The 13443-nt window shown below is 38.0% G+C and overlaps 1 protein-coding gene across 2 annotated transcripts; it reads right to left on the minus strand.

Moving 5' to 3' along the window:
• Nucleotides 1-664: 664 nt before the first annotated feature.
• LOC129279239 (uncharacterized) lies at nt 665-5644 on the minus strand. 2 transcript variants are annotated; one of them, XM_064111131.1, is made up of 2 exons: nt 5383-5644; nt 665-3010 (listed from the first exon to the last, which is right to left on the minus strand). In XM_064111131.1, the coding sequence occupies exon 2, from the start codon at nt 2951-2953 to the stop codon at nt 2198-2200; it is 756 nt and encodes a 251-aa protein (XP_063967201.1). In that variant the 5' UTR covers nt 2954-3010; nt 5383-5644; the 3' UTR covers nt 665-2197. The 2 variants fall into 2 exon arrangements, with proteins under 2 accessions (XP_063967201.1, XP_063967200.1); XM_064111130.1 differs by having other exon boundaries at nt 690-3010; nt 4295-5577.
• Nucleotides 5645-13443: the final 7799 nt, after the last annotated feature.

Here is a 13443-nt window from a genome sequence, read left to right on the forward strand (position 1 = left end):
AAATCACGATTAACATCTTAAAGGTCTTTGTCGAAAATGGTTAACAGGAACAGCTGCAGATAGTCCTAAGATTCGGATTTGACGGAAAATAGCATGTATGTCGTTTGTCCACAAGAGTCCAGGAAAACACTGTTGTTTTGATTCATCGATTTTCGACAAAGACTTATTTGTCAGAAAGGGATTTGACAATAGATTCTCAACGTTCCAGGGAGCGTCTGCGTAGTGTTGCGGCATTTCCTAATAATCAGGGCCCAATAACTAGAGTAAGATCAGATGCAGGAAGATTTGTAATCAAACGTAGCTCCAGAAATCAATTGTACCTTGATTTTAAACCAATCGAAAGCGCATACTTCGGACATGTGACTGATTTTATGGTTACGTTTTAAATGAAACTCTTTCGGCAACGGCTCCAATGGAAGATTTTTAGTCCGGAGTTGGTGTTAGTGTTGGTGCTGGAAGCACAATTTGGATTGTGTATCCAAGCTTCCTAACCTATTCTGAGCTTATACAAATAGTCCAAATCAAAATATTGGCTGCTCAACACTTTTGTTTTCAGGACCATCTTCCTTTTATGTTTGGTCTTATACCAGTACTCGTGTAAAACTTGACCTGACAGCACCAATAGGTCAACACTGAAATTGAAATCACCTAATGACCCCTTCTAGCTTGGGAATTTTTTTTTTTTTATTCCATACAATGTCAAATTATATAAATCAATCAATACCACTCTGACTATTTGAATATTGAGCTGTAATAGAACATATTCAGAAAGCAAGAATGTTACCATATCATCACTGAAGATGACATATCTAAATGAGAAGACTAATATAATGGTAATTCACAGATATTGTACTCGTCCGCAATAATGACTACGTAATATTTTAGTTTAAGTTTTCGTTTGCAGTTTATTATGCATGTAGTATCACTTCTTTTGCAAGGTGGAATAAGCAACATTTCTAAAACAGAAACTATATAAATATTTTTAAACTTTAATAAAATCTTAATTATATTACATTTTCAATATGAGTTGTGTTCACAATAAATGTCTTATCGTGCTAATCTTAGGGTTTTTCCCAGTCTGTCACACGAAAATCAAATTTGAGTAGACTATACAAAATAGGACACATTTGCTAAGAAATAAAGTAAAACCAGATTGCCTTGATCGCCTAGATTTAGTGCCATTTGAAGAGTTCTCCATAACATTGGCATGGCCACTGAAAATGAGAATTTACATGAAAAAGCTTCCACTCCACAACAAATACAAACAAATATAAAGAAAAAAAAGGAAATACTTTCACCACCAAATCTTTGCCATAAGATTCCTCTGACAAAAGTTTGCGTAATGGTTAGATTATAACCATGAACCATGAACCATAATTACTTCGTAGAGAATCGTCATGTAGGTGTCAACTGGAATAGAACTCATCATTGATAACAAACAAAATTACATAATATTCGACAAAGACCCTCTCAGCTGTTTTCATTGTCATTTGACGGGCATTTAAATATATTTTCTATATTGTTGAGTCCGTCCCCGTTGCGATTGCAAAAACTCAATAATGTTTCTGCCTAGACAATAAATAACCAAACATGCAATTCATAAAAGATGATAGATGAATCGTATACAGGCTTTGCTCATCCTCGTCCCATGAAGGTACCTTCACAAGTTTCAAGGCTAACTTAAGAGAAAACTACCAATGTATGGTGATAAACCAAACTATTGAGTAATCTTCAAAGCCATGTTTTGCATGCCAACTTTTTGCATCGTCATTCGGTGAATATGAATGTTACAATCGATCAGATACGAGGTTCTGATTTTACAAAGCACCTACTTCGGCCAAGTCCTTTCTTATCCTTTATAGGTGCCTGATGAATATCCTTTATATATGTACACCACACAAGCTATCAAATTACCAAGCCATGATATGCAAATGTAGACATTCTATGAATTTTAGTATTCTTTTATTACACTGTATAAATCGAAGAGTAAATCAATAGGTCTTGATTTTTATAACCAGGCACGTACCTATTTCGGCTAGCTACTCATCCTTTCTAAATGTTCTCGGTGCCTGCAATATCTCACAACACCCAAACCATGCTATGAGCAATCTCCAAATCCAAGATTTGCAAATTAATGTCGTCAACCTTTCACATCGTCATTTGTTGAAATAGAATGTTTATCATAGTGGGCCTGATTTTACCAAGCACCCACTTCGGGAAGCCCCTTCTTCTCATCCTTTCGACGCGTCTGGTGATGTCCTGCGGCGCCCAAGGGATCCCGAGGGCTACTTTCTCTGGACGGATCGAAGGTTTGAGCTGTTGATTGATAGGCAGGAGGAGCTGCTATGGTACTCACGGTGTTCCGACTGATCTTCCTGCTCTGTTGCATTCCCTGTGGCAGAAACACGGCCTGCGGCAGCATGGGCAGCGTCCTCGAGTCTTCGAACGCTGAGGATATCGTCCTGGCAAGACGGGATGCGATCCAGGGGTTGGCGCAAGCGATACCATGGCAACGCATCTCAAGATGAGGCTCGGATGTGGATGTACCTCCATCCCGTCGACGCTCGACGTCGTCTCCTTGCGACGCAATAACGCCGATGCAGTGTACAAAGACCACGACATGCGGAAATGGGTCATGACCGGTGGAGCACCTGGCGATGTTGACAGTATCGAACTCCTGATCAAGAATATCCTCTCGGCTGCCATCGTCGATTTGAGTTGTTACGCGTAGTCGGATATTCTGCGGAATGACCCGGGTGTAGACTTCTCGCCCGCTTCGGCGCCCTCGTAGAAGATGCTGACGGTAAAGTTCTGCTGCTAGTCGGGCAAGGTCTCCGGGTGATCGGCAGTCTGTGTCCTTGAGGGTTTGGTGGCCGAGGTAGGCCTCACAACTCACCCACTCACAGTAGGCGTATTTGTCCGGAGCGTGAGAAGGTGCCAAAGCTCGATCCATCTTGGAAACTAAGCCAAGATTATTTCATCATCTTCTCGAATTCCCAGTTTAGTAGTCCTGTTGATAAGGGTAATGAAAAGTGTACAAAATTGTAGAACTTATGATTTGTCTTGCTGAAAAAAAAAGTGGAGAGAAGAGAGAGCTTTAGCATGTTTAGGGGAAAGCGAAAAAGTAAAATGATAACAGCAATTGATGAGTGGGGTGAGGAGAGAGAAAATGAGAGAAGAGAGAGAGAGAGAGAGAGAGAGAGTAAGAGAAAGAAAGTGGAGAGAGGGAGAAAGTAGAGTAGGCAGGCAGTGAGGTAAATTGCCAATTCGTCCACTGCCAACTCGTCCACTCACCACATGGTCTACCTCCATTTAGTCTTATGCCATTCCGTCCATCAACATGTCGTCTAACAACCATTTGGTCCAATCATCAATTTGTCTAATCTTCAGTTCGTCTATTACAATTTCTTCTCATAACCAGTTGGTCTAATACCCATTTTCTTTTCATTCATTTTGCACGATTAACACTTTAGTTTAATTAGACCACATGGTATATGGACGAAAGTGCTATTGGATCAACTGGTTATTAGACGGAATGGCATTAGACTAAATGGAAGTAGACCATGTGGTGAGTGGACGAACTGATGGTAGACCAAAGTAGACCATAGTAGACGAGTTGGCTATTGGACGAATTTGCAATAGACGAATTGGAAATAAACCGACAGAGAGAGCTAGGGGTACGGTAGTTTGATGATTAGACAAAAAAAAACGTTATCATTAGGCCTATCCTAATGCAAATACATTGTATTCACTATAGAGGGCCTATCACTGAGCTGGTCTAGGTTTTGTTAGCTCCAATTTTGAATAAGTAAAATGTAATGATAACACATTAATAAGTGTCAAAGAACGTTGGTGGTAAATTCAACTCAACGTGCACACAGATCTTTGTACATACTACTAAGTAATCGAACTAAACATATGCTTTTCAATTATCTTTTTAGATAAAATTTTCAATATCTCATTAGCATCTAATGCCAATGTGATTTCTTTCATTGACGAACACCAATGTCTTCCTTTAATACTTTACCTATACTATTTGTACACAAGCCCCAAAATAGATCGGGTCATATCGTTACTGCATGCCTTTTGTCAGCTGGTAGGTTTGCAACAATAGCTTCTGATCAATATTAATACATGGAAGCAAACACACGCATACAGCATGACTGTGTGTATACTTCTCAATATTAAATTGCCATGAACAGATGATCGTAAGTTCATAACACCGCTTTGAGTGTACGAATTCACTTAATACATTCAATCATTCCTATAAAAAAAGATCATAAATGCAACTTACATTAATGCATTCTCTAAAGATAACGCAGATCAATTCAGTGGTGAAAACAATAAGAGCTATTCGCGTTAATCTGTTCTTTGCAGAATGATTGCAATGGCAACAGACTTAATGTTTTAGATGAGTGTAGTGAAATTATCATATTACGCTGTAATGATGTTTAGTTGTATGCCGTCGAAAAAAAAATGACAAAGGGTGTGACGACAGTTTTAGAATTAAAGTCCCCGAGTTTGAACATCACAAGTATCTCCTCATCATGTTCGAAAAAGAAATGATCTCAGAATATCTACCGAGAAGTATACTGTGTGTAATGTATGGAATAATGTTCCTAATAAAATTATTAGACTCTGATAGTAGACGATCCCCGAGCTTGATTCGACGTTAACATCACAAATATTGATCCATCATCCATCAAAACAAAACAATTCTGATTTGAACAATAGATTGTAGTGGATTGATGATCGTAATCATAGAAATAATCACAGACACTTTGATGACCGTCGATGTTGGCTCAGTGCAAACACGGAACAGATATTGATCTATTAAAACAAATCAAATCGATTTGTGTTGCTCTCTTTGTATTACGATATCATTTCATATCTTCATACACAATAATACATGTCTCCCCTTCGGCAAACGTTTGCTCTAGTGACTATACGGAGCTATAATTACCATGGCCATATTATACTGCTCGCGACTGTTCAGTTGTTCAGCAATAGCTGTCTATTATCAATTGTGCCCTTGAATTATAATCATCTAAATTAAGAATAAAAATGGCGAATTCAATGTCTCACTGAACAAAACGGCAACCAGAGTGAAGATATTTTTAGGAGCGACAGGAAATAGTAAATACTGCATATCACAGAGAAGATGAGAGAATAAATTCAATGTCATAAAATAGGCAACTAATCATCGCATAACTTCCAATTCATCCAAAGTTTCTTGTACGTCGCTTGTTCATGTTTTTTCAGCTTGAACTAAAAATAAATATAAGTAATCATCTACTTCGAATTTTGGTAGAAGCCATTGATAAACATTAAAAAGACATCTATTCTATCGATGCTTCTATAATGCAATATCAAGGAGCATACTTCCTATCCATCACTGTTATCCTGATTTTCAAATTCCTTCGAATCCGTTCATCTCCCGCCGGGGAATGCTGAATCCATATCTCGATTGATTTCTTATATAAAATGTAAAGGAAACCATATAAAACGAGGAGGCGGCGCGGCTGTGCCGTCAAGCATTATGATGTCGATCGGTAGATTTCATTGTGTATCGGATGTGAACGATAATGAATTTCTAGCAGACGATCACCGCGCGCGCTGCTCCCTGCATCGGCAACTGTGGAGTGTCGATAACGCGCCGTCACACTCAACGAAATCGTCTCCAAACCAATCGATGGTCTGTCATTGGAAATAACGTAATAGCTTCGGTCGGGATGGAGTCCGTTTCCTTAATGTGACTGTGACACAAACCCATCTCATTGGTATGATGGGTGGACGGCACTGATGGTAAATAAAACGATCATGCCTGAAGCATTTACAGATCGGTTTCAACTCGACATTGTGGTGTATAGCCAGGCATCTATTGGAGACGAAGAAGGCATGATGATGCTGGTGGACGCTTGACTTTTATCTTAGGGCAGAGCCATCGAGTGAGAGTTTGATCATTCTGAACCTGGGTGTCCATATATCATAATACTCAGGTACTCTCAACAATGACATCAGCTAAAAGATTAACCGCTTATATCTAACAGATTCGATTAAGGTGCCCATGTAAGGTGCCCATGTCCTTTCCAAAGCATGCTAGGAAGCTGGGAGGGGAGGGGGGGGGGGTAAACAATCTTTGGCATCAGTATTTTACTAAATTATGTGCATCAAACAGTGTCAAACAGCACAAGATTTGTTGCTTTGTTATCTAAAATAATCTTTAGTTTGGTGAAATATTTGTTCTTGACATTGCCGTCTTTTCCAGGTAGGGTAGATCTTCTCTTCATGATCGAGGGCAGCGGGTGTAATTGGCCAGGGGTGAGAGAGAGAGAGAGAGAGAAGGGGGGGGTGACCTAGTACGCCACTGATATGCCATATCGTCGATTCCATAATCCATCAACTGATTTACCCTCCATCGATTCTCTTACAAATAATGACAAGCAACATCATCAGCCCGACGAAGGGAAAGATTAATGCATGGCTCGTTGCCATGGAAACGCTCGATTGGGAAGCACTTAATTTCCATTAACATTTCATCGCCCGTCAGCCTCGCGGCGATACAGCGTGTAACAATACTATATCGGCGTGTCAAGATAAAAAGAGAGTAATTAATAGTGTGTTGTAGTGTCTCCAGTTATGTCAGCAAAGGATACATTTCCCGTCTTTACATAAATATTTGATAAAATAATAAGAAAATACATTTTATTGTGTACTAAACCGCAGAATCGAGCTGGATATCATTTGGTACAACACGGGATAAAACATGCAAGCTTTAAATTCTATCCTTTCTTTGTATTTGACTCCGCACTCAATAATGCGTCTTTTAATCGAGGCATTTACAATGATAAACTACCCCTCAGTGCATTTATAGAATACCCCGCCCCCCCCCCCCCCCATGAAGATTGTTAAAAACAAGGTATAAGCATGGAGCTACTAATCAGGGATACCAAGCTATTAAAAATAATTTGTTGAGGGATGAAGTATTTTGACAGGAAGAAAACAGTCTTGTCAACTTTGCTGTCATAGACGTATATTATTATTTGGGTTTAAAAATAAAGAGGATTTTCCATGCAACTTAATTGCAATATTTTCATTAATCTGCCAAAAATAAAACAGTTGGCATCATTGTGAGTGTGAGTGAGATAGAATGTGGGGTAAATTGCCAATTTGTATATTGCAAACTTGTCCACTCATCACTCAGTCTAATGTCATTTCGTCCATCAATAATTCATCTAAAGACCATTTGGACCAATCATCACTTCGTCTAGTCACCAGTTCGTCTATGACCTTTTCGTCTCATAACCAGTTGGTCTAATACCCATTTTCTTTTAATTCGTTTCGCCCAATGAACACTCAAATGGCTATTGGACCAACTGGTAATTAGACGAAATGGAGAGTGGACAAAATAGTGGACGAACAGATGGTAGACCAAATGATAGGAGACGAGTTGGTAATTGGACGAAGTGGCATTAGACCAATTGGAAATAAACCGAATGTGGGAGGGGGGGGCTGAGAGAGTGAGAGAAAATGCAGATGCAAAAAGAGGGAGGAAAGAGATGGGAAATGAGTAGAGAGGGATACAGAGCTTGGGGGCTGGGGAGGGCAGATATTGAACAAAACATTTACATCCTGAAATATTTCACTTGTAAAAATACAAAACAAACACCTTTTTTGGTCTATCTTTGCTGTTAATTTTTTAATTCCCTCCATTGTCATACACAATACATGGAGCTAGATGTGCCATCAAATCTGACACACTTTAATAGACCCGATTTCTTGAACAATTTTTCTCTGAAATTAATCTAACATCCTAAATCAAGCAGTGCAATAATTAAGGGGAGGGTGCACTTTTATAACCTGTGGTTTAAATGGTAAAAATTTCGCATAAATGAACACACAATTAACTTTTACCCATTGTATTGAGGGGGGGGGGGGGGTGAACCTATCTAAACCTGCCTATTCTAGAGGCCTGTATAGGGCCTATCTATATGAAATCTCACATCCTGATATATTGTATGGTGTGGATACAAGGACTTGCCCTGCAGGAAACAACAGTGCCCCACCATGTTATCCACAGTGTGTTCATTATGTGAAATTATGATACAATATGAAACACACTGCTAAATCATCTACACACTATACAATATGAGCATGTTAGAAGTGTGAATCATATTGTTCCATAGTCAACTACATGAACACAACTGTGAACACTCCACAGGTGTAGGTGTCCACAGTGTAAATCACAGTTTCCAAGTGTGAATAACATCTAGCACTGTGTGACACAGTGTTTTCAGCATGGTGTGGTGTTCTACATACTATGACCCATATTCTGAACTCAGGTTTACACTAAACCCTGGTTTAAAGTTGTGGTTTAACTATGAAGAGCCAATTGGGGCACAAATCCCTAACGGTACACATCCAATTTATTAACTCATTTGACTCTCAAATTGTTCTTAAGTGTCTGGGAATGATAACTGAAGTATTTTGAACAATTTTTTCTGCATTATGAAAGCAACAGGAAACAAAAGAGTAAACATAAGAGATATACAATATAAACAAAATTTTTGGCTCCCCATAATTTTAGCACAGAAGAGTTAGACTGTGGTCTAAGTAAAACCAGAGTTCAGAATACGGGCCAAACAATATAAATGGCTAAAACACAAGATAAAACTAAAGAAAACACACAAGGGTTTGCAGTTTCTTTCCAGAGTTGTTCAAGAAATCGGGCCTGTTAGTGTAACATTTTTTTATCTAAAAAGATTTTCAATAATTATAATTTACAACACCAAATTGGCTTGTTGGGGGGATTTCCACAGCGTAACAATATAAAATACAAATACCAAATATAAATACATATTATACCCCTTGGAAGAATATAAATCGGTCAATATTTTTATTTTTTTATGAGATGCTTAGTGGTACTATGCACTCGGGGCTGCAAATACTTAGACTACAAAAAGACAAACATATAGTGAATATTCTCAACAAACATTTTAAAAAAATGCACATTAGTCTCTCTAATTGTTAGAATTTTGTCAGCATCACATACACAATACTAAAAAATATTGATTGGTATAGGTAGGGTTCTTTTCATATAACTGTCAGGAGAATATGCATTAAGTTATGAATCACTTAAAGATAATCCAAATGATACTCTGACTCATTTTTAATCAATTCATTAAGAGCTGAAAATATTCAAATGTACATTGTTACTAATGTTAGCAAATATTTCTGTAGGGAAGTATAATTCTGGCATGAATATATTAATTTAATTTATAAGATGAACTCAAACCTGGTTAGAATATCATGTGATGGTGCAAGTTTGAGTCATTTTGAAAGAATTGAATTACTTTATGAACAGTTTAATGACCCCAAGATAAAACATATCAAATAGAAATGAGTATACTCCTCTCTGAACAAATGATTAATAGGTTTGAACTTTGTATACAGCATTCTTTGGTAACAAACGCTTCATTGTCACAATAAATCAAGTGGGGTCTTCCCGATTCTTTTGAATTAAAGAAAATCGTTTGGTAAAGAGCTGCACTAAAAAAATTGCTTTGTGAGTGTTGTATCCTCTTCTGTTGGATATTCGCTGATGTTGTTGGGGCCTCAAAAAAAAAAAAAAAAAAGTAATAGCAAGAAATTCTAAAATTGAACCCTTTAACCGCAAGATGTTTGTTTCATAAAAAATGTATGACAAAGAAATATAAGATTTTCTAAAATCCTTACATAGAGGCCTAACTAAATTATAATATGTCCATTTATATAGCGCAGTTACTATGTGCATATACTCAGCTGGCTTTGATACTTGGTATCATATTAATACCCCGGCTGCAGCTAAGCCACCATATTAATAGGCGCTAAAGCGTTCAAGGAAAAATCCTACTGGGTACCCATTCACCTCACCTGGGTCGAGTGCAGCACAATGTGGATAAATTTCTTGCCGAAGGAAATTACGCATGGCTGGAATAAAACCCACGACCCTCTGTTTCAAAGTCCGGAGACTAATCCACTGGGCCACAACGCTCCACTCCAATTTGGAGGAGAGGATCAGTAGAAAATGGAGTTGCAAACTTCAAGTAAAGTAAGACTGCTTTTATTTCAGTAACGGTGGAAAAACCTACTCCCAGGGCCCGTTTCATAAAAGGTTCTAACACTTGCAGTTGTCATGGTAACACGACTCAGCAGCCAATCACAATCAAGGCTTCCATGGTAGTTACAATAATGACAGTTGCCATAGTTTTTATGAAACAGACACCAGGGCCCCATCTTACAAAGAGTTACGATTGATCCGATCAATCGCAACTATGGACGGCCAGCAACATCAACATGTATTATTCATGTTTGTTAAGAATATTTTCTAACTATGATGTATATTCAAGCATTCATTGTTTTCTTGAAAATTCACTGTGCTTCTCTTTGTTTACAAAGGATATTGTGCAAATTTCCTATAGAAAAAACTATGACACTGATGAATTTCCATAGAGTTACGATTGATTGGATCAATCGTAACTCTTTGTAAGACGGGGCCCAGATCAACACAGCTATTACCTTATTCAGGGATACCACTTACGCTTGATAAAAATCATCTAGAATGACTCATTTCTTACATGAAGATGGTGTTGTCAGTGACCACAAATATTGCCCTCTTCCAGAGTTTCTCCATAGAAAAGGTGAGGGCGATATTCATTCACTTGCCACCCTGCACTTTGAACAAAATGCAGTTTGTTGTGTGTGTTACATGTGTGCGATAACAATATGCCATAATAAGCCAGTTCACGGTTAGCTCATGATCAGCTTTTCTCAAATGACCTTTGTGATTTTTCATTAGGATAAGCACTATCATTTTCAAATGTAGATGTTGCGTAAGCTTTACCGGTAGAGTATTCAAATTCTAAGAACAAAAGGCATTGTATAGACCAGGTGACTAGAATAGTACATCAGGGATAAAGTTTGGAAATCTATTTTATTGTCTGCCTTTGGCACATTTGACTATTGTTTAGGCTACTGTCAAATACCAGTGATTATGAAGTCTTTGTTACTCTTTAGCTTGAATGTGATAAAATGAATATTTTGAAAGGAATACGTGAATAATCATCAAATCACAAATGCCTATGTCAGTGAATTTGAAAGCCACCTTCATGGTTTATCTCAAATGACCTTTTTCTGCTCGTGCGCAGTTTACAACCGTGAACAGGCTTATTGCTAAGCCATGATTAAATACCTGCTACCTGAGAAATCTGAGACCTGTAGCATGAAGCTGAGCAATTGATTTATGGGGTGATTATTGTGATTGATTTATGTGTATGATCAAGCGTAAAATCAAGAGTATGATCAATCGCAAAGCTTCATATTACAAGGCCCTGGAATCAGAGGTAGAAACATGCAAATTGACCAGTTAGTAGTTACTCATGGACAATTTTCGGTCAAATGACCTTTCATTTCTTTCATTATGATAGGCAGATTTCAAAGCAAAATATTACGTAAGCTTGCCTTACATAGTAGGATGAAGAAATTGAATAGACCAGGTGACTAGAATAGCACACCAATGAACACTTTATGAAGGTATTTGTTGCATTCCTACTTTGAATGCATATCATAGCATGTTGGACAATGTACTTGGCAAACTGTGAAAACCAGTCGTTCGTGGACGCGTTGTTGTTTTTTGTGGATGTAAATGAAAACCACAATTCAAAAGAATATATGAATAATCAAGACATCAAAGTTGGTGCTTATCTCATTAGATTTTAAACCACCATGTCACTTTAGTACAAATGACCTTCCTCTGATCATGCGTAGAATCTTTTGATCATGCGCAGAAAGGAACTACGAACTGGCTTATTGATGTGTATAGTGTGACAAATAAAAGTTAGGCTTGACCTTGAATTATACATTATAGGCAGTGGATGATAGATAACAATTATGACTACTGGCTTTAGTGATCACCCGTATAGATCACAAAGATTGGCTATTAATCACTAAATGAAAGATCAAGATCATCATTGCATTTTGCTCATTACACTGTCATTGCCCTTTCACATTCGCAATCAATCACTGACCTTTGTGTTAGGGGGCCCCAGAACAAGTATTTAAAATAATAAAAATAATGAAATTATCTGTATGCCTAAATACTGGCTTATACATTAAATAAATACATTAAATCCCTGCACTCTTACAGATAATTCTTTTTCGGTTGAGGTAACTCCCATAGGCACTCGGCAAAACAGCTTTTCGCCGCGTCAAGGCCAAGCTGGATAACCAATTAAATCTTCTGCATACCAGTGCACATAATTTGAGACCATGTCTTAGAAAGAAATGTGATTGATCCAGTCGATTACAACTATGGAAAGCCAGTAACACCAGCATCAAGAATGCATGAGTTTGTTCAAAGTTTTCTTCTATGATGTACATCCATACATGCATCCTTGTCTTGATAAGTTAGCTTGCTCCTCTGTTTCCAAACATTTACAATATCTATGGACCTATATCTATGGATTTCCATAATTGAGATTGGTTGGATCGATCACTACTCTTATTCAAACAGGGCCCACAAGGGAACTGAAAAAGCCTGTTGCTTATGAAAGCACATTGCGTGATAAAATTGCAGCATGAAAAAAACAAATGAAAGCCTTAATACAAAGAATAACAGAACATAAATAGGAGGGCATTTGGCAGTGAATAAAAGAACTGGGTACACAATATTATCAACAGGATGTTTTAACAAAAATATGTATCTTTGATTACTTGATAATAAATGAATGAGTATCTGGAGGGTTCCATATTTGCTCCTGCAACGATTGCTCCGGGCTTGATTTTGTCAAGGATGTAGGGTTAGGGTTGCAATAGGGTGTTATGTTAGGTTTAGGGTAGGGTATAGTGTTAAACCCAAGGTTGAAGTTGGTCATACGATCAGTGGGTGGAATTTGAAGCGGAGCAATTGTCGCCGGAGCAAATAAGGTGGAGCCCTATTGAACACCCCCTCCCAATCAGATTTATAAACATTTTATCTGTGGTCTAAATGGATCAGTTTGGATTATTTAGATTCACTTTTCTTTGAGCTCCTATTGTGTTACAAGTAATTTGGATTCATAGGAAACCTTGGGCAAGCTGTATTGGTTGTCAAAAACAACTCAAATGCAAAGTGAAATTGGAATAAACATACTATATAGCCCATAAAAACGAGGAGAGGTGGGGGGGGGGGGTAAACAACCAAGTCAAGTTCTGGGAATGGGGGGTGGAGGTTAATTGTGCTAACTCCTAGACCTGACTTCAATTGTGGTTTGTTTCTTAAATACTCTTGGAATAATGTTTCTATTTCAGTACAGTAATGAAAGCTCAATCATAAATGGCAACCCTTCTTTGGGTCATATAAAAGTTGTTATCTTCCTACTTCAAAAGATCCCCTTTCCACTGTATCCTCCCCCTGCGCATCTGAAT

The sequence above is a fragment of the Lytechinus pictus genome, chromosome 16 (genome assembly GCF_037042905.1).
Source record: "Lytechinus pictus isolate F3 Inbred chromosome 16, Lp3.0, whole genome shotgun sequence".
Taxonomy (NCBI): domain Eukaryota; kingdom Metazoa; phylum Echinodermata; class Echinoidea; order Temnopleuroida; family Toxopneustidae; genus Lytechinus; species Lytechinus pictus.